Source organism: Poecile atricapillus, chromosome 2 (assembly GCF_030490865.1).
Source record: "Poecile atricapillus isolate bPoeAtr1 chromosome 2, bPoeAtr1.hap1, whole genome shotgun sequence".
Classification (NCBI taxonomy): domain Eukaryota; kingdom Metazoa; phylum Chordata; class Aves; order Passeriformes; family Paridae; genus Poecile; species Poecile atricapillus.
The window spans coordinates 75,383,445-75,406,067 of NC_081250.1; the positions used below are offsets into that span (position 1 = coordinate 75,383,445).

The 22,623-nt window shown below is 36.7% G+C and overlaps 1 protein-coding gene across 2 annotated transcripts in view; it reads left to right on the forward strand.

Moving 5' to 3' along the window:
* Nucleotides 1-22,623, forward strand: part of CDH12 (cadherin 12) — a 156,373-nt gene that overhangs the window by 84,882 nt on the left and 48,868 nt on the right. For both annotated transcript variants that reach the window (XM_058831735.1, XM_058831736.1), the window contains 2 exons: nucleotides 3,062-3,229; nucleotides 22,297-22,484. In XM_058831735.1, the coding sequence (XP_058687718.1) occupies nucleotides 3,062-3,229; nucleotides 22,297-22,484 (356 nt within the window). The remainder of the gene's footprint in view (nucleotides 1-3,061; nucleotides 3,230-22,296; nucleotides 22,485-22,623) is intronic.

A 22,623-nucleotide genomic window follows, 5' to 3' on the forward strand; every position in this document is an offset into this window, starting at 1 on the left:
TCATCTAAGCCTTTAAATAGAGTAGGCAGAAAAAGGAAAATTGCCCATGAATTGCTAGACATAAAAATTATTTTCATTGATTTTATTTATTTTTTTTTCTGAAGAAAAGGGTTTTTTTTTTCCAGAAAAAATGTATAGAATGACCTTACACTTTCAGACAGGAATAAACAGTGGGTGATTTGGAACTTTACTACTGGAGTGATAGTCCATTCTTCATTTTCTAAAAAACCCGTGGAACAGTTCTGAGAAAGCCTTTAGTTGTACCCAGAACACCTATATCAAGCAAATAAACTGCATTTTCTCTTCACAGCCCACTGTGTGTCCATGCTCAGTTTTTTCTGTCATCTTTTTCTGTAATCTTTTTGGATTTCAGCAAAGATTTTGATACCATCTCTCACAGGTTCCTTCTGGACAAAATGTCCGGCACACAGCTGGATAAACACCACATTGTGATGGCTGAGCAGCTGGCTCACGGGTCAGGCACAAAGGGCTGTAGTGAATGGGGTGACATCAGAGTGGTGACCTGTCACTAGTGGGGTTCTGCAGGGATCCATCCTCAACACAGTGTTCCTCAACGTCTTCCTAAATTACTTGGACGCAGGACTGCAAGGAACACTATGTAAGTTTGCTGATGACACTAAATTAGGAGGAGTTGTTGACTCCCTTGGGACCAGGGGGATCCTGCAGGTTTTTGACAAAATAGAGAGCTGGGCAATCACTGAACATATGAAGCTTAACAAAGACAAGTACCAGATTCTGCAGTTGGAATGGGGCAACCTTGGTTATGTATAGATTGGGGAATGAGAGACTGGAAAGTGGCACTGTGGAAAGGAACCTGGGGGTCCTGGTCAATAGCCAATTGAATCTGAACCAGCAGTGCCCTGGCAGCCAGGAGGAACAACCCTGTCCTGGGGGGCATCAGGCACAACATGGCCAGCCAGGCAAGGGAGGGGATTGTCCTACTCTGCTCTGAGCTGGGGCGGCCTCATCTCCAGTGCTGGGGGCAGTTTTGAACGACATGGTGTACAAAAGACATTAAGATCTCAGAAAGCATCCAAAGGAAGGCCATGAAGATGGTGAAGGCCTTGAGGGGAAGCCATATGAGGAGCAGCTGAGCTCACTTGGTCTGTGCAGTCTAGAGAAGAGGAGACTGCTGGGAAACATTGTGGTCTTCAATGTCTTCATGAGAGGAAGAGGAGGGGCAGATATTGATTTCTTCTCTCTCATGATCAGTGACAGAACTTGAGGAAATGTCATGACGCTGAGTCAGGGGAGGTTTAGGCTCAGATATCAGAGAAAGGTTTTTCACCCAGAGGGTAGTTGGGCACTGGAACAGCTCCCCAGGGAAGTGGTCACAGCACCAGCCTTACAGAGTTGAAGAAGCATTTGGACAAACACTCTCATGGTGTGACCCTTGGGGTGTCCTGTGTAGAGACAGGAGTTGCACTCAATGATCCTGATGGGTGGCTCCCAATTTAGCATACTCTGATTCTATAATTCTATGTTATTTCGTTTTGTTAGTATAGCACAGGAGGTTTTTCATTCCCATAGGTCTTTTCTCCTTGGAATGAACATACCAAGGATGTTGTAAAATAATGTGGAACATATAGTCTCCACAATGCCAAATTAAGCATTAATTAAGAGATTCAAGAGCAAACTTAGTAAAGTTCATCCTCTTCACAAAAATATTCTTTTCCCGAATCTCATGAATATGAAAATTTTTTTGCAGTTTTGTAATTCAAGGTTTCAGTTTGGAGCAAACTGTGTGCAGTACAGTACATCCCATCTTGAGGCAGGAAAACGGTGATTCTTAATAACGTTGTCATTATCATCACGTTACAGATGGCAAGAAAGGAAATTGTTATAGAGTTCAATTCAGTGGGAACTTTTAATAGGTTCCAGAAATCGCAGATTTAGGTCAAAGTTATTTATAGACTCTAAAAAGTATTTTAAGCTAATGGTTTTTATTCTGGCTTGTTAAGACAGTGGTTAGTTGCTATAAAGACAAGAATGGTCCTTAAAGTTTGCTTCTTGCCATTCCAGACCCATTTTAACATTTAAAAACCTGTTTTTAATATCAAATTGTTTAATACTAGAAAATTATAATTTATAAACCAATAATGACTAAGAAAATTGTACTTCCAATTGTTTTATTTTTCAATTTTGCATGTTATCTGCACCAATGTGCACCTAGATATTTTCTGATAACTGTTGTTGAATAAATAACATTTTGCAATGCTATTCACATTTGTAAAATTTTGACAAAGACATGTTTTTTCTCCTACATTTTCAAGAAAAAGCCTTTAATACCCCAAACCTCTTAGCTTTATACAACGTCATCAGATAAATTGTGTTTTCAGTAGTATCTCTCCCTTTGTCTCCCCATCTTTGTCTCTCCAAGTCTTCCCTTTATTCTATATATTCTTACCATATCAGACGGGAGATTATGACTTATCTGCTCAGATAGCAGCTGTCCAAAATCAATAAAGACTAAAAGTCATGTCTTAATGTGATATTTAAATAAATTTCTTTAAAGGAAATTCCTCAAATTTTCACTGCATGTTTTTGCTATATCACAAAAACTTTCTCTAGGAAAGGAAGAGTGTTCTAATAAGGACCTTCTTTTGTACAGAGGAACATTGTCTTGACTTACAGTAACTTGAATGTATTATCAAGTGGCTGGAAACAACTGAAGATTCAGGCTCTGCAATGCAATGCCACCTCTTCCTACATTTCCTTACTCTGTACAAGACAGTGTTCCTCATCCCTGATGTGGCAAACCTATGATCACAGCATTCACATCCCTAGTGAAAACCCATCATTGTCTTTCATCTATTCATGTCCTGATTGAAAAGACAAAACAGTCATTTTGAGTGGTTGAATAGCTGACAAACACAATTTTGAAAAGCCTGAGTGATTTGTGTGTTTTTGTGACCTCCTCTCATCAACCCATTCAGAAGTATTCTATTCCTGGTTCAAGAGATCTGGTATTAATTGGTAAGAGTAGACAATCACAGCCTTTTGTTTATTTGCTCCTTTTCTTTCCCGTTTCTTCTCATAGGTGTAATAAGAACAGCTTTGCCAAATATGGACAGAGAAGTGAAAGAACAATATCAAGTTCTAATCCAGGCCAAGGACATGGGAGGACAGCTGGGAGGACTAGCTGGTACTACCACTGTAAACATTACTCTCACCGATGTCAACGACAACCCGCCCAGATTTCCTAAGAGTATGTAGTATTCCAAAGCACTGATTTTCAAATAAGTGTGACTAAAAGTATTAATTTGGAAAAGTCCTGCAGATAAGAAACTGAGATCCTGGAAAAAGAGCAATATATGATGAAAAAAACATCAGATATCGTGTTTTTTAAAAAAAATGTAAAGCTCACTTTGAAAGTATGAGTTGAATGTCTAAGAGGATACACCATCATTCCACAAAACCAGACTGAGCCTAAGAGTTCATTTCATTTACACTATAAAAATTATTTGGGAAATACTATTTTGTCAAGGGAAACTGTGTGAACCCCTTCAAATCATGAAAGATTATAACAGGAGACTTCCAGGTACCAAAGGCAGAGCTAGCTCATGACTTACTGTTATGATATTTAGGAACAGATTTTTATGTCTTGGCCCAGATTATATCTGTCCCTGAAAACACTTGCAGCCTCAAAACAGTGATCATTCACTGATAACTTATTATGGTTCATATCAGTTTAAAGGCAGCTTTTCAGAAGTATGCTAATTTAAAGAGTTTTATAGTCTGTGTATGATTAGGAGGATTGTTGCTTACTTGTCTCCATAAATTTACTGAAGTTTGTATATTCCATGCCTTCAAAATGCAGAAACTAATCAAGCATAAGCCTTGATAACTATGCCAAAAAAATTAGCTACTAAAATTCGTTAGTAAGGAAAATTTGAATTAGAATATATTGCATGAATCTGCAGTAAGATCACAGCAGCTTTTTACTTTGCATCTCTTCCTTGCCCATAAATTGAAATCCCACTATATGTATTATGAATGCTTCATAGGTACAAAACCACATCTGCAACTGTGAAGTTTTCTCTCATACAAAAATTCCCCTTATTTTACTCAGTCTGAAAATGTGCTGTTTTTGCAGGCATGTAAGAAAGATCATGTTATGAGAAGGATCCATTTGGTCCTTCCTTCCGTCTCTTACACTCATGTCTAGATAGTATCCATAAACTGGCCAAACAGTACTTCATAAAACTTCCTTACTTTCTAATTATATTTAGTTCCAATGGTGTCTTTGTACTTAACAACCCTCAATGTATTTTTCTTGCAGCAAGTTGCCCCATTGTTTTGAAACTTTCATTAAATTTAAGAGTCCACATCCTCTGTCAGAGGTACACAGATCTATCATGTATCATACAACAAACAGCTTCTCCCCATTTGTTTGGAATCCATCTTTATATAATTGCCTGCATGTTAACCTCTTCAAAGAATTCAGAAAGTACTGCAAAATATCAGCTTTATATACAGAACCTGTGTTGATTTCTCTTTTTTCAGTATGAGAAATTCGGTCTGAGTTGAGCAAATCTGCTCTTTCTGTTTTGCCTGTACATGTCAGTCATATCCATCCTTAGCTCCCCTGGACTCCCTGGAGAACTTCTGGGAAAAAAAAAAATCAGTGTTATATTATACCTCCAAGCCTTCTTGTGCCACAGTGGTTTGAAGCAAAATATTGCACATCATAATAGTTCCCTTATTTCATTCTTCAGGCTCTTGGGCATGTAACAGCTAATCCAAATGATTTGTTACTGTTGTGTCTGTTTGTTCCACAACTGCTTCTATAGCTAATTTAACCTTCTCCTGAGTCCCCTATGAAGTTCTAGGATAGAAAAAAAAACCAGTTTTTCTATACTAACAATAAAGAAAAAAGTGTAATAAGTTTTACATTTGTGATCTTATCTTCTCTGAGCACTTCTGTATCTCAGTTTTGGGCTGGCCTTACACAGTTCCTCTCAGGCTTTTGTTTCCAGATGTCTTAAAAGACAATTATTATAAGCTTGTTTGCAGAGATTTATTCAAACTCATTTTTTGTCTTCTTTATTGTGGTTTTATAGATAAAACAGGTTTTATGGTTCTTTCTATTGTCCTCTCTGAGACACAACTTCATTTTTCTGAAAGATATGTTCTTGCTTTTATTAGCTATGTTGTTTGCCCTTACAGATTTGCTTTTTAATGGATATATGCATTTGCTGCAGGTCTTCTAAATGATATCCCTAGACAGCATCCACACCACCCATAGTGATTTAACAGTCTCAGCTATCCCATTCAGAATTTCTATAGTAATATGCCTCAGTTTTATTTATTTACACAATCTTCTTATTATATATTTAACTGAATACAACTGTCTTGTAATTCTGGTTTTTATTGCTCCTGCACAAATATTGCATTTAAACTAATTGTAATTGTTTTAAAATTAAGAATAACTAGGGAAGTTTTCCTGAATAGCTAATGTTAATACTATCCTCTTTTTTAAGTCTTAGTTGAGAATGATTCCTTCCACAACTGTCATTATTCCCCACTGATAAAGTCTGCTGTGACTTTCCTGCATATTTTGCTCCTTGATACTATACTGCCTGACTGATTTTCTTCTTTCCCACAGATAGTAAACACAGGTATAATGCTGATATTCTTGTTTAGCATTAGGTATCAAAGTTACCTATACAAGTTCCCATTTTAGCCCTTGGTTTTATATTATGGCTTTTTTTCTCCTCTTTACTGGTCCCTAGTTTGATTCTGCATGAACTACCACCTCAGCATTTCCTACTGAGTTATCATCTCCTTTTGTAGCATCCTTCAGTGAAGAATGCAGATTTTTCATGACTTCACCCTTTGTCAGAACTGCATTTTTTTTCAAAATTTGTGCTTTCCAACACTTGAAAATTTTCCTAAACCTTTCTATAGGTATCACAATGATCTCAGAAAAGTTTTTAAACTTTCATAAGCCTATTTTTCTCATGGCCAAAATGAATTTTGAATTTTTTCCTGTTCTTTAACAAGTGTGTCAACATTCCAAGATTGTGACTCAGTTCTCCTCACCACATTTTCTCAGCCAGGCATTTAAAGCTCTGCCTTTCAATATTTTTCTCATGATTGTACATGATGAGACTAGTTCAAATTATGCCACTATGAATGTCCTTATCTTCAGTTTTCATTTGCTAGCCCAAATTTCAGTCCTAAGACTTCTTTACTTTGTCAGACCTCACAAGGCATCTTCTCTAGTTTCATGACATGCTCTCAAAGCACTTGTGGGATGCTCCAAACCTGATCAATAAGCAAATCATCCCAGAGGACCTCTTTGTACCATGATTCCTACTGTCTTCATCCTCAGTGCTTGTTAAACTGCCCACAATGGCAGTCTCCTCCTTCCTTTCACCTGGAACTCCTGCTGTTGGAAGGGTACTCTGGGTACAACAGGAAATAATGTAACTATCTGGAGATTGAAAACTCAGTACATTGGCAAGCTTCATGTGCCCAGTGCTCACTCCCATTCTGGTTTTCAGTTGTATATTTTACTTCCTTTGCTGATAGGGGGCCTTAGTATTTTATATTTTATTGTGTGCTTTCATCTACTGTGGTAGTACAGAAATATTTCACATAAAAAACATTTTCACAAAAAAAACAAGTTTCACATAAAGTCAGATGGTTTCCATGACACAGAGAAATCATGGAATATATCATCGTCTTTGAAGAAGAAAGCCTCCAGGTCTCATTTAATGCATGAATTGCAGTTAGGACATCTTTGCCCAATTTTTGCTAAGAAGAAACAAAAAAAAAAAAAAAATCACACACAAGAGAGCTTGTCCTGTGCTTTGCATGATAGTAAGGTTGAAAACCTTTTCTTTCTATTATAACAAATGTCACAAAAGACAAATTACAGCAGTGACTCTCAACAAAACAGAAGAGAATAAGATTGGAGGTTTGTGTTGATATTTAAAATAACAAATACTTAACATGGCTTACAAGATAAAATGTCAGTGTGGCAACTACAGTGTATTGGTCGAGCCTTTTTTTTTTTTTTTTATGTGTTACATGCAAAAATCTTGATCAATGGGGATTATTTACTTAGCCCCATTCAGTTAAGCAGTATGTGAGATGATGTGTTGTGTGCCTGAAATTTACAGAGACACAAAGCTAATTACAGCTAAACTAAATAACTAAGTAAGAAAAAGTGGATTATGAATTATATTTCGAACACAACAACTGTATTTTTCTTTTTTTTTTTCCTTGAAAGCATTGTAATGATTTGAGGTAATTATCTGCCAGGAAATTGAGTTTGCCATTTGCTTGACTACCATAGCTAAAAGGATACTTATGCAGAATTTTAGTTTATGTGAAAAATAACTCTTTAAAATCCGGTCTGTGTAGATGCCAAGTTCAGTCCTGGAAAGAGGTCAGGACCCCTGGGTGTTGCTGGGATTGAGACATCCAGTACCCCACTGCTCTTTGTTGGTCAACAAAGCCAGGCAGTGCAGACTGAAAAAAGGTCCTTTAACACAAACTGCTGCAGGGTCAATGTCATTGCTTTACATAATCAGGACCACAGATTTGCAAAGGACTTATGCCAAAGAAGCTATGCTATAGATCACCTAATCACATAAGATAATATTAAATTTCACAGGATAAAGTTTAAATTTATTTTCAGAACTTAGTAAAGCTGGAGAAAAAAAAATTCACAGCAGAAGTAGGAGGACATATATTATTAATATTTCGAAGGCACTACATTTATAAATAATACATTACAAGCTTGCAAAAAAAAGGTATCACGAAACACCTTCATCTCACTGAGGGTCCTTTAAGGAGACAGGCAGGTTTGGATGGGTTATCAGCATCCAGTGATGAAAAACCACTGACTAACCTGCTGAACACGGAATTTTTTATTTAGAACCTGTGATTTTGAACCTATTCAGTGGGGAACTCCCACCTTGCATGTCTCCTAATAATGAGGAGCATGACAGAGAGGAAATCTCTAAACATATATTTCTGTCAGAGTTGTTTGACCTGCAGGTATCTATTGGCCCACATTTCAGAAAATTGACACTTCAGTAAATGGATATTTTCTTTAAAACTGGTAGGAAAAAATTAATCTGAATGATCTTATTAGTAAAAATTTATTTCCAGAAGTGTTTTCTGTCTTCCCCGGCTCTTCATTAGTACAACAACTTTCTGCATTGCTGTGAATGTTCAAGTGTTAAAGATAGATCTTTATTTTAAATATTTAAATAATTTCATACCAAAGCTTGATTTTTACAAAAACAAGAGAAAAAAAGTAAGGCAAAGACTGAAAAAGTAAGTACTTTTCCTATCATAAGAACAATGTTCAAGCAATTGAACAAAAATTTGGTATAACACAACAGTACCTTTGAGCAGAGGGGAGTGGACAAAAGCTGTGTACATGTAGGCATGCATCCTGGCCCAAAAGAGTACTGATGGCCTTTCTCTCTCAGCTACTTATGTACATGATAGCTGGCTAAGCAAAAAGATATTTCAGCACATCATTCCTGAAAGCTAATGGACTAACCCTTAACTCATCAAGCAGAGGACCAGTCTGAGCAAGCTGCCAAGACAGCAGTGGCTTGTTTCCAATTCTTAAAATACCCTTCAAGGAAAAATGGATGGGTTGTATTTACTTCAACATTTAAATGACAAAAACTGTATAATTAGTTGGTATAAATTATGCTTTATTGAATCAAACCAATTAAGTGAAGTGGTGGATTCATATTTCGTAAGTTTATTATGCTTCAGTTTCCCAGTCTCTTTCTTTTGTTCACTGCTGACAGAGTGTGGAAGTAATTTAGAGAAATAAACCCTTATATGCTGAGCAATAAAAGCACATGTGAATCATCTTAGTCAAAAGAATAATATGTCTTTTTATTTTAATATGACATAAATGTGATTTTAGAGAATAAGGCCCTGACAATGAAGAAATGCAATTGAATTTTAAAATTTATAGCTTTTATTCTGATGTTAGCAAATAAAAGACCATTTCAAGTGTCTTATGAAGTCAACAATAAGTTTGTTTTCTTTTTAAGGTGTGTATTTTTTAAGGTGACACCTTCTGAATTTACTTTTTCGAACTCAAAAGATCTATTTGGATAAAGCTTTATCTTATCACATCATTTTCAGCTAACAGAAGTCAATTTTGTGGGAGAATGATTAAAAGCTTTTTCTACTAGAAGAGAAATTAATTAAGGTTTGAATTCAATACTTGAATTTTGTCTACTTGTGCATGTCTTAGCTTTAAAAAAAAAATGCATCTCTGATGGCCAGAAACCATTATCTCAGGGCTGCTTTGTAACCACATTTAAAATATTCAGACAGCTGTAGAGCAAGGCCTAGACATCACAAGGACCATTTTTTTTTTTGCTGTCATTGGTCTTTCCAAAAGCATCTCAGTGAAATCCATCAAGATAGTTTGCATAAAAGAGCATGGCAAAATTCCAGAAATGTTAACATGTTTGGAAACAGAAACACAACTATTCATCTTACTGGTAGTGACACCTTAAATAAAGCAAGGTTGAAGTATGATTCCTACGACCTTGCACATCAGTCCATACTGCAGGAGTTTGCAGGTAACTGGTTTGGATTTCACCAGTGGCCAGTACAGTGCACTCCATTGAATATGTTAAAGCCTCTGTTGGAGACAGCAGAGGAAACAATAATCTTAGAGAGAAATGTTCATAAAATAGACAATTCAGAAACAAACAGAAAAGCAACTTTCATTTATGCAATTTCAGGAATTTCAATGTAAGTGAAAAAGACCTTTACAAACACAAAGTAGCCCTTTTTTCTCTTAGTTATATAACCTTGGCATGGCACTTGAATGATCTCTTAACTAGATGTTCTATTATATAGACATATTATGCATTATATATTAGAGATGGGCTTTGCATATTATTACCCTTTAGATTGCATCTATTTTTTGTGATTATTTATTGGTTTGCATTTATTTAACAAGTATTACAATCTATAGAAATATTTAAAAAGAAAGAACAACCATGTGCTGAACCAGGAATAGCCTCCCTATATATAGTTGTGCATACACGCCTTATAGATTGAAAGTTTCTATCATATTTACTTATTAGCAAATAGTTATTTATATATTATTGGAAGCTTAGAACATCATAGAAATTGCACATGTATTAATTATCCTAAGTTTTACTACGTTAAAGCTGGTGAGTTTTTAACTCAGTAAAGTAAATGTGGATGATTCCATTCAACTGGCTTTGAACAAGTCTAGCTCAGATTACATTGAAAAATAGGTTCAAAAGCAGTGTGCAAGCAAGATGTCTTCTGGTTCAACAATCTTTCTGGTGCAGAAAAGAAAATATTTTAATTCATTTCTTTCGATGGGTGGCTTATGAAAGACAATGGTATCTACTTTTAAAGATTCCAGAAGAATGCAGCACAAATCCCACGCAGTAGTGCATTGGAAATCTACAGAAAAAGATTGTGTGATTAATAAATTATTCTGTTCACTAATCTAAAAAATTTAAATAATGAAAGCAGAGATTTAATTTAAAAATAAATGAGGAAGATTTATTCCCTCCTTACTTGGACAATTTAGAACCAGAAAACTTACTCAGGATTAAGGTTCAGATCTGTCTAATTAAGTGTTTTAACAAGTCTGCACGAGTTTCTGGGAAGTTATTCTACTCCCTGTAATTTAGATATGGAAGTATGGCTTCTGTTGGTATTTCTGTTAAAAGTCGTACTTTATATACAGCATTTGCATCTTTGTTGGACCTCAAAATGAGAATGAGTTCGTCTTTCATTGATTAAAGAGTTTGCCTGGCAGACAAGATGCACTAATTCAGTTCCAGCAACTAATTACTTATGTTATACCAATTGGGAGATACCTGCACAGGACAGGTGGACAGATTTATTGCAGACTAGCCTGCAGGCAGAGATTAGTTGTGAGACTGAGCCAGAACTTTCTTTGAATCAGAAGAGGGAAGGTCAAATTGGGATTTTCTCCACCCTTAATTTTCTCATGTGTATGCCATAAGACATAAAAGGAAAAATGCACCAGCTTTGTCTTGTAAACCAAGGCTATATTGTTTAATGTCAGAAAATCTTATACAAGTCTGATTTTCATTTACCTGTGAGTTTTAAGTAAATTAAAACTTCATTTTTGAGTTAAACATATACTTTAACCAACCATTTCAAGTAGTGATGGAAGACAGGAATGCAAAGGCTCCAGAAATGGGCTCACGCAATTGCAAGCCAATCATGAAAACAGTACTCATTTTGGATTGCAATTCCTTTGACTCACTACTACTTTAGTATCAGTAAAACTACAGTCAAATCAGTACAACAATAAACACCAGCTGACCAGTATTTGCACAGGGCTCTTACAGGAATCAGAGGAGAACCAAGGGTAACTCCTCTGTATTCCGGGTTCCTTCCAAGTCTCACACCTCTGTACCATTTGCATTTCTTTCTCATCTGTCTCATCCTCCTTTGGCCTCTCTTCCTTCCTTGTTCTGTATATCCTTATTTTCAACACGCAGTCTTGTCTCCACCCTCCGTGAGAGACACATATTTATTCTTGATCTCATTTTCATCGTATAACTAGATTGTGGCCATCTCTTACTTCAACTCCACAAGTATGTTTTGTTTTTTCTTTCCCAATGGTAGCACTGCAAAAAGAATTTATACTTTACTGAGTCACTTCAAGCCCTGAGTTCCTCCATATTTTTCTCTACTGAAATCATGAGTCCTCACCATCTCAGATAAACTCTTTACACCTTCACCTTACTTGTTTAGGCCACTAACATGTCACACAGCTCAGTGTCCCTTGTCTGCTGTTCCTATTTCACTCACTTGTGTTGCACATTTGACAGGTAGTCATAAAAAAGCCTCTGTATTTTTCTTTTCCCTGCACCACCATTGAATCAGTGAAATTATGGACATTTTTTCATAGACTAAAAGAAGATATACACTGGCTTATTACATTTTGCTTTCCAAAGCAAAAGAAGGACATGAGAATATTTAGGAAAGTTCCTGAAGATTTACATTGTCTATAAAGTTGTCTTAGAACAGTCCAGGCCACAGCTTTGACCAACAAGTAAAGTTTTCTCAGAGAAATTCAGGGCATTTGGAAAAATTAGAACAGATCAGGAACTATTTTCCGCAGTCACTTTCCATGAAATTGACCTATTTTGGTGTGGGTAAAAGAATTTAATAACATGGAATTAGGCCATTTATATTGGCTGGCTTCTGGGCCACAGAGTACAACTGGTACATGAAATTTCTTTGTACTTTTGTAGCTTGTTTGAGCCCCTGCCTTTCAATCCAGGCAATGCAGCCCTCTTTGGGTCACAGTACCCCACAGTTAAGTAGCCTTCTATCAATATTTGTGTGTGTCCAACATAAAAGAGTTAAAATTTAACCTCTATAAAAATTTCTATTTACACTTATGCCACCTTTCTCTTAATTTTTTCTTATTCCTTTCCATATCAGAATTCTTCAAGTAGTAAGAACTGATTTTCCCCCCAGGGTGCATGTAACCATAGTAAAAACTCTCTGGAAACTTCTTCTCTTTTTTGTATCTGTCGCTGGTACTTGTTCTTAATCATAAAGCATCTTGAAGAGTGAATAATTTTATTCAGACTGAACAATTAAATTCCCAACCAAAACATAATAATTGGAAGAAAACTGAGAAATAAACTGGAGGGGGAGATATTAAATTAGCACACTTTCTCAAAACACTAAATGTTTAGTAAATCCTTTGTGTGATGCACTTATATTGGTTTTTAACTCTCTCTAGAATGCATAAGTAGCAAAGGTTATCTGAGGACTGTTTGGAATACATATTGAATGAAACAAAAAACCTGTTTAAAGGTCTAAACTGAGACAGGTTGGCCCCTTAGCTGCAAAGCAGAACATAAGCCTAAGTATAGCTATTTCTTTATACTTCCCCATAACCACTGAAAAATACAGGTAATTTCTCGCTGGCTAAAATGTATTGCTCTGATTGCACTGTAAACAATATTTCAATAAATACAAATGAGAACAATATTGGTTAGAAGTTAAATATCTTTGTCATAACATTCTGTTGTTAATTCATTTCCCTCCTATCATCATCTCTAAGTGATAATTATTCATTAACAGAAAGATTAGGTATGGTGTGTTTAAACACTATAATTATCATTATAGTAGATCATTATCATTAATAATCGTATTTTGTATCTGCTACCTTATGTAGAGAAGGTGCAAATAAATACAGTTCATAGAAATTCAACAACCTTTGGCAGGAATCATGCCATTCATCACACTAAAATGTGTTTTCTGTGGGGAGTGATGAAGAAATTATTCATTTAAAACACAGAGAGTATTTAGATTAGATGCATGAAATCACTCTCAATAACCTTGGTATGTCTTAAAAGCCGCATGCATCCCCGCCTACTCGGATACTGAAAAGTAGCTACGGCTGCAGATTTAGCAGCATGAGGTTGCCTTGCAATGCTTTGAGAACTGATTCCAAAGAGACTCACTGACAACAGTGTCACATGCAGTGTTACTATCAGCTCTGGCAGCATCTGCCTTTTTCCCTGAGGCCTTCCATCCAAGTAAGAAATCAACATATTCTTTATGCTTCTAACTATGGTGAGCTTACTTTATGAAAATTAAGAGACTACAGGGCAACATAAAGTGAAGCAGACCATATGTAATTATCTAATTATAATCACAATAGTTTAGGCTCATGATTTTCAAAAATAACTAAGAACCACAGTTGTATTCAGATTTTCAGCAGTGCTCCACTCCTTGTAAAAGCATTAAATGGGATGCCCAAATGCTTGCAACAATCCATATGTTTCTAATGACAGCAGTAGATACCAAGCAGTTTGTAACTGTCTTCTGTGAGTCCAAAATACATCTTTAGTACATTTACTAGAAAGAAATTTATAAAAATAAAAAGAACAACAAAATAACAGGAATATTCTAAAGTATATCTTTTAAGTTTTGTCTTGAATTCATGACAATTATTTAATTCTCAGTGGTTTCTATGGAAGATTTGTTGAATTTGTAAATGTGATTGCTTAGTGCTCACAAAAGAAGGACCTGTAATTAAGCACTCATTGTTTTTGCATTTCATTGCAAAATGAGCAGCATTTATAGACAGACCTCACCTTAAACACTTAAATTCTAAAATATACACATTATTTGTGATAAGTTGAGCATAACTGCTATAAATTATAAGAGAATACAAATGCAAAATATGCAATTTCTATCCTATTGGATCACTATTTTCTTATCTATATCACACATTACAAGTATTTATGGAAACTGCATAAAGTAAACCAAAACTTAAAGTATAGTAAACTATTATGAACTCTTAGTTGATGATTTCACAATTTTATCTTTAAAAGTAATAATGTTTGGCCTCAGCCTATGCCTGCATGGGGAAGGAAAATAACATGGAGTTTAGAGGGAAAAAAAAGTTGCATGAAATGCACCCAAGGAGTATGTAAAAATCAAGTCTTCACAAGGAATTTTTTGAGTAATACAGATGTTGAGCATGCTTTGTTTAGATGATTTTAGGGATACAAGTGAGATTTGAATCGGAGGACATAAGATAGGAACCTAATTTCCTTAGTCGATGGAGAGAAAAATTATTCTTCCAATACAGATGATTTAGAGCACCTGGTTTAGATCCTAAAGTAAATGGCTTGACCATATTCTTATGAGCGAGTGAATAGTAGTAAAAGTTGTGTTATTATATCTTGTGCCAGGGTGATAAAGAAAATATGAAAAGGCTCCAGCAAGATATTTAAGAGGCAGGGATGTTAAGTAGAGCATTACAAACTCTATGTCCCATCCTTGAAAATGTACTTTTTATCATGTTAATGTTTCACATGTACTTTTCAATTTAAATTTTATAGAGGGAATAAGTGTATTGATTTACTTCATGGTGACAGCGTGATCACCGGAATATTACCAACCAACCTACCTGATAAATGTCAATTACATGCTGCCTGGAATTCAGAAGAAGGAAAGACATCTTCTCCTGAAAACCTTTTTCTGTCTGTAAGGCATGCTACACCTTGATAATTCTTTATAACCACTACGTAATTTACATTAAAAACAATTAATTCAAACTTTTAGACTATACCCATGAAAAACTATTTCTCTTCTCTCACTGGATTATTTTGTTTGGTAGTACTTTTTAATTAGCCGCCTGGATATTAGCAGAACAATCCTTCATTGGTTATGATACATAATGAAACTGATCATGTGGAACTGGTTTTCCACATAAGCCCTCAGAGTTACAGAAAGCTACACTGTCTAACACGTGAATGCATTGGCAAAGTCAGATTTTTCACAAAATGAAGAAGTGATAAAGGATCTTCCATATACAACAATAACATCAGGAATAAAGCAGTTACTCAGGAGCTGTATTTGTTCACCTCACTCTTGGAATATGGAAACTCTGTTTTGTCTGGAAGAAACTCCTTATAAACTTGAGGAATTTCTAGAACTGAACATTTTCTTCCCCTCTTGGTAAAACTATGCTACCGTACAAAGACGATTTAAGATCTTCAATGAAGATTAAGTATTTTTCTTGCCTCATGAAGATTAAGTATTATCCTTGCCTCAGTATTACTGAATCACAGAATCAGAGAACCACTAAGTTGGAAGAGACCTTCAAGATTATCAAGTCCAACACATGCTCCAACACCACAACTAAACCATGGCACCAAGTGCCACATGTTTTTTAAACACATGTAGGGATGGTGATTCCACCACCTCCCCAAGTGGACCATTCCAGTACTTTATCACTCTTTCCATAAAAAATATTTTCCTAATATCCAACCTATATTTGCCTTGGTGTGGCTTGAGACTCTGTCCTCTCATTCTGTCAGATGCTGCCTGGTGAAAGAGACCAACCCCCACCTGACTACAGCCACCTTTCAGAGAGTTGTAGAGAGTGATAAGGTCACCTCTGAGTCTCCTTTTCTCCAGGCTAAACCTCAGCTCCCTCAACCATTCCCCACAGGGTTTGTGTTCCAAGCCCCTCACCAGCCTCGTTGCCTCCTCTGGACGTGCTCAAGAGTCTCAATGTCCCTCCCAAACTGAGGGCCCAGAACTGGACACAGAAGTCCAGGTGTGGCCTCACCAGTGCCCAGTACAGGGGAAGAATGACCTCCCTGCTCCTGCTGGCCACACCATTCCTGATACAGGCCAGGAGCCATTGGCCTTCTGGAGCACCAGGGCACACTGCTCATGTTCAGCCGGCTGTCACCAGCACCCCCAGGTCCCTTTCTGCCTGGTCACTGACCAGCCACACCATCCCCAGCCTATGACATTGCAGGCCAAAATGCAGGACTTGGCACTTGGACTTATTACATTTCATCCAGCCAGCAGTGAGGTGATTAAAAGAGGGCTCTAGGGAGTGTGGCGACCCAGAGTGCAGCAAACTGGAGCAGACAAACAGGGGCATGGCGCGTCTCTGAGGGTGTGGCACGGCACTTTGCACAGCAGCTTGTGCAGGCAGGGTGAGCAGGCAGGGTTGCAGGTTTCTTCCTGCTAGTGGAGTTTTTGGTTTGTTGTTTGTTGTGATTTCGTTGGTTGGTTGGTTGGTTTAGGTTAATTTTGTTAGTAGTGGTTTTTACATGATCAAAAGCTGCAGCTAGTAAAAGTGTATGCAATCAAATAGAACCCTCCAAGAAGGATGTGTCTTTCCAGACCCCCTCCTAAAACGAATACTAAAATGAATGTTTTAGTATTAGGACACACGTCTGAGCATGCGTGGCTCCAAACAACTGCTTCTACAATTATTTCTTCACTGTGTTAAACATAGTACACTCTTCTGCCACAAGTATTCACTATGTAACAGCCAGCACACTTTGGAGGCAAAAGCTGTGGGCTTGACTATCTTGAGATAATAAAAATGAACTGAGATTTCCCATTTCCTGAACCCTTGTTCCAACAAGGGGGATATTAATGTCTGTGGCATTATTCTTTGACATTCAATGGGGAGGTTTATTTTTAGAAAGCATTATGACAACAACACCTTATCAGTAGAAAAAAAAAACAAACCAGAAAATGGTTATATGAATATTTCAGTATACAAAAATTATACCAGTATAATGGACATCATTTTCCCTTTAGGAAGGTGGAAGGACGATGGTCTCAAAAAACACAGCCTCCTAGCTCACCTCAGGGGGTTATAGAGCTTTGGCTCAGGAACTGCCAGCTCTGGGGAAGCTCCATCATGTGGATTATCCTAAAATAGGATAGAATCAAACTCAAAAATATTTTTGTTTCTGCTCATTTTCCCTTAAAGTACTGGTGAACCTTGGACATCCATGATCTCTGCAGCATTGGGAGATGCATTTTTCTAGGTGTGGACCTTGGAATCCACAGAAGAGAACCAGAAATTTTTAAGCATGGTTTCTTGAGCCATAAGCATGGCTTCTAATGAGGCCATAAACCTTTACTCAGACCAGTGGGTTAAAGACTGGAAGGACCTTTTTCATAACTGAAGTTTTATAAGCCCATCCCAGATCATGTGTGACCTGCATAAGGCACATGGTGACAAAGCCTGGCTTTTTTCCCCCAGCCCCTCTGTAGAGCACAGAGACACATCTAGAAAACGCATGAATGCATCTCACTGCTGTGCTAAATCACATCCCCTAGTTTTAGGAGCATATGCATCAGATGCTGATGTTTATTAGGCTGATTAGCTGACGCTGATGTAACAGGTTTAATGTATTGAGTATATGCTTTTATATTTACATCATCCTTTCCTTTGACTATTGCACTGCAGTTAAAACATAAGTGAGAAAAAATGAACTATTGTCTTATGATTCTTGCTAAACAGACATAAATTTTTGCCTTTACAATTCAGGTCAGGATAAAAATTAAAATGCCTTGGTAATTTAAGATAACAAGAATAATGCAGTACACTATGGGTTTGGGTCTTCTTGTTTGTTTGTTTGTTTGCTTTTCCTGAGGAAACATTAAAGATTAAGAAGAATGAGAAATAATTCTTTTATTTCAATGTTTTTGCCTTTAAGAATCATGCTATCGTGATCCACTGCAATGCAAGACTTTGGCAACTGCCAGAAAGCTGAAAAAAGTACAGACAAATAAAATTCAGGAGAGGATAATCTTGCACAGTACAAGTGTGGTGACAGATTGGAAAAAAATGCTTGAATACAATTTACAGCTATTTGATTGAAGGCCATTATGCATTTAGCTTAAGTCTTTTATGCTAACCTGGGTTATTTCTTAATGGTTGTTTTGCTGATAAGAAGCAATGATGATTTTCATGTGCTATTCCTATCAGACCTGAAAAGCTTTTTGGTAAATGATGGTGTAAACTTCAAGTGTGGAGAAACAACAACAAAAAAACTTCTTTGTAAGTAAAAAATAAACAAAAATCTCACCTAACCTCTTTGTAACTAAAAATCAAACCCCAGAACAGCTTTTGAGCCTTAAAAACTAAAACCAATCTAATCATGTCAGAGGAACTGTAAATGTGTGCTGTATTTCAGTCAATATGACTGATTACCTGTCACTTACTCAGCTCTGATTTCTTCCTGCTGTGAGCTTTGAATCTTTGTTTTAGAAACTCAGAGGCAACGTGTATGAATTGTTAGCTCACCTCTGCCTCATTTTCCTGAATGATTTTGAGGCTAAGTAATTAGCCCTGTCAGTTATTTCAGCTTAAAAGCTTCAACAGCATCATCACTTATTTATTTTTATCATCCTTGCTGATGCTGCTTAGCATGAAACCAAAAGTCCTGACCAAGCAATATTTATTGTTGCCAGCTTTCCTATACATGAAAATATCCCGACTTGCATGCAATATATGAGACTAAAGTCAGGAAAAGGAAGAGCTAGTTCCAGAGTCCAGTTTTGTACTGCAGTTTGAGAAAAGTGAGGGCTTTCTCCTTTGGTACATCCTAAAAGACAGGAGCAAATCTGGAAAACACATTTAAAAGAGATTTATGCAAGTAGAAGAAAGATTTTTGTTGGCAGAGAAGTCACATCAACAAAATTTGACAGAACTCTTTGAGCAGCATAACCAGCTACTGCATAAGTTTGTCTGAGTTGCTTATTCCATCATTCCTGGAAGCTGAAGAGAACAAGGTTTTCAGGACCTTTGGGAGTAAAAGGCTATTACTCAGGCCTGTTTCAATATACCTGTATAGCAAATGGAGGTAGTAGTGTACACAAGCAAAATGGACAATAAAAATGAATAATGCTAAACTGTCACAGCAAGTCCAAGCAAGGAGCAATATCTGCTGGAAACAGAAAAATAAGAAATCTACAAAACTGTCTTTCTATCTCATTTGATGTATAGCATATATTGATCATTTCAAATGTCCTCCCTACAAAGAATGAGCCTGTCAGATCAAGAAGCATTTGTACAATACAACATTCTCAGGCACATGTTGTGGTTGTCAGGGTATCCCAGGGTCAGGAGTTGCAGTCAGTGTTCCTGATGGGTCCCTTCCAGCTCAACATATTCTATGGCTCTAGGATTCTATTTTTTAAGGGAGGGGAGGAAGGGAAGAAGAGTTTCATGCTATGTATTATATTCCCTTGAAGTTTTTCTGAGACCTGGCAGCAATACACATTATTTGTTTTCATTTATTTTATTCTGAAAGTAAGTTGTCACAGTAGAACAGTTAACAGGTTCCATATGCTGTGAAGATAATATTACAGATGGGCAATGGCACTTTAATTACATACTACATCTTCAGAAATCTAAGTCTTGCAGGATTGAAGATTGCTTCAGAGTTTCAAATTAATCTGGGTGACCCCATCTTTATTGCTGTTGAATTTCTGGAAATAATGAAATGCCAAATCATTGAAAATAACTGATAAAGGCCTAAACAATCAGAAATTAGTAATTTAGCCTTTCTTTGACTTCATCTAAGTCTCATATGCTTTTCGGTCAGATACAATATTTTATAGGGAAATGTTTGTTTTAATAAATCTGAGTGACCTTCAGATCACTAAAAATAGATCAATTTGTCAAAGATGGAGAAGTCTATGATCATGTGCTCTTATATTTAATTTTCACTAAAACTGTGGATGTAAACAGCAAATACTGCAGCAAAGATTTCTGTTATCAGATATAAGTGCCTGTAGAAGATCTGGACAACAGAGCTAGGACTATGTTGTGGAATTAATTTAAGATTCAAGTGTAGGTAAAGGCCTTTTCAGTCTCTTTTCTGCATAACTTGCATAGCAGAGACCCAGTAATACATGTGTTTGTAAATGACATTAAATAATAGGAGGATTTGTGATTGTATCATGAATATCATGTTAAAATTTTATTCTTTACTCAGAATTACTGAGGTACAGCTTAGAAATAGCTGAGACTCTTTTGTCATTACACCATTTCGTGTCGTCATAATAATATTTTCCTGCTGTTGGAACAACACTAAGAAGTACAGTAGAACATCCTTTAGTATGTTCACTTGGAAAGAGAGGTACTGAAATGATAATTGCTCAGTCTTCAGTAGCTCAGCCAGTGGGTAATACAAACCTACGCACTGTGATGTCCAGAAGTGAATGCTGGCATGAGCTGCCTTTAATTATGGAGATTTTTCTCTAACAAAAAAGGCAAATTTTGCCTTCTGGTATGCTTTGCATACTGACAGGCAGAGGGGGAGAGCAAACAAAAGACATTTTTTCAGAGGCAACCAAACAGACAGTTATATAGACACCAGAGCCCAAATGACTAGCTCAAAAAAGAATGAGCTTGTTACTAATCCAGCAATGCTAAAGTCATTTTTTTGTCACCTGAAAATATTGTAAAGCTGAAAAATCTGACACAGCATGAACTGTACAGAGATAACGTCAGGGAACAGCGTCTGCTGTTTAATTCAGTGACTGAATTCGAAAGTCACCTATCCTGCTGTTACACGATATACAGCCTCTCAGAGCCTCATTTTGTGATGTGTGGCTGAAGCACTGCTGGGTGGAAATCTCTGAGATGACCCCCAATGTGCCTTGCAATAGTCAACAGTTGCCTGTCCTGCTCTGCTGTTGAAAAAGAGGTGCAAATTTCCTCCTACATGTCACATGTAGCAGAACCAAGCACATCATTGCTGATGTTTTCTGAATGGGCAGCTCTGTGAGAGCTGTGGAACATTGACCCAGGAAAACAAAATGGACCAAGGGAAGTAAAATGATGTGGCTAGATTTGTTGAGAGACAGGATGAAGTGAATCCTGGGCTCAAAACCAGCTCCAAAAGCTGCTGGCAGTTCTGACAGCAGAGACTGCTACATGAAGAAAGGCGAGCTCTGCCTGCCCACTGTAATTACTGGTCATGGAGGTGTTCGCTGGCAGCTGAGCAAAGAAACAGCTCCAGCGAGAGGTGCAGCTAAACAGGCAATATGGGCACCTCAGGAGCAGTGAAATAAGGCAGGGCACCATCTTACAGGAGCAGGCCTGCTGCTACTGCTGTTGCTAAAATCAAGGCTGCCTCAAAGCACCTTGGCCTTCTTTGTTTAGCTCTGTTAATTATGTCTAGCATTTTCCAACATAGCTGTTCCCCTGAATGAAACTATTTTCTCTTTACATCTATAGCAATACTTATTTTATAAATGTGTAATTTTTTTGGATGTTTGTTTTTATTTTTTTTTTTATTATTACTTGCAGTAAATAATCTGAGAGCAAAAGTGTTCTAAGATAAAAATTGTTTAGCTCTGAAATTTTAGTAAGGACCCCCTCTGGTGGCTCATGTATGAACAATAATCTATATCGTTCTTCCTAAAGGAATTGTGTATATATATATATAATACTGATTTTTAAAGAATTGGGTGGAAGATTTTGCCACTGAATTTTTCCTTTCAACCAATGTGAAAGTCATAAATATATTTTCTAAAAAAACCCCACAAACAACCCCACAAAAAAACTGAAAAAAACCAAACCAAAACAAAAAACAAACAAACAAACAAAAAGCAGGAATGTGTTTATAAACATGCACTATCTGTAAGTACAATTTAATTCAAGAGAGTCAATCAAATGTGAAAAATTAAAGCTAGAAGCATAGATAGGAATTTCAAGAGATATAGATGCTAAGAGCTTTACAGTTGCAATGGACAAAATCTAGAATCTAGAGGAAGTCAATAGATAAAACTGGAATATATTTTTCAAAACCTTTGTTGTTTCCTTCTCATAATTTTAATTAGATTTTTTAAGCCTTTTATTTTGCACAGGCTCCATTATTTTAATCAGAAATATCTGTGTTAATTATCAAGAAATCCCAAGAATGACTGTCTATCACTTTGTCACAGGTATCTTCCATTTAAAAGTACCTGAGACCTCTCACATTGGTTCTGCTATTGGACGGATCAGAGCTGTGGACCCTGATTTTGGGAAAAATGCAGAAATTGAGTACAACATAGTTCCAGGAGATGGAGGAAACTTGTTTGACATCACGACAGATGAGTACACCCAGGAAGGAGTTATTAAACTGAAAAAGGTATGTGGTACCGATGGGTGGATGTTCCCATGACTCAAGTGGTAAACTAGGTAAGGGAATGAAACATTTTTCAGTTTTATGTCATAAGTGGCACAGAGTAGTAGTGCTTCATAAGTAGTTTATATCTCTATTTGAATCC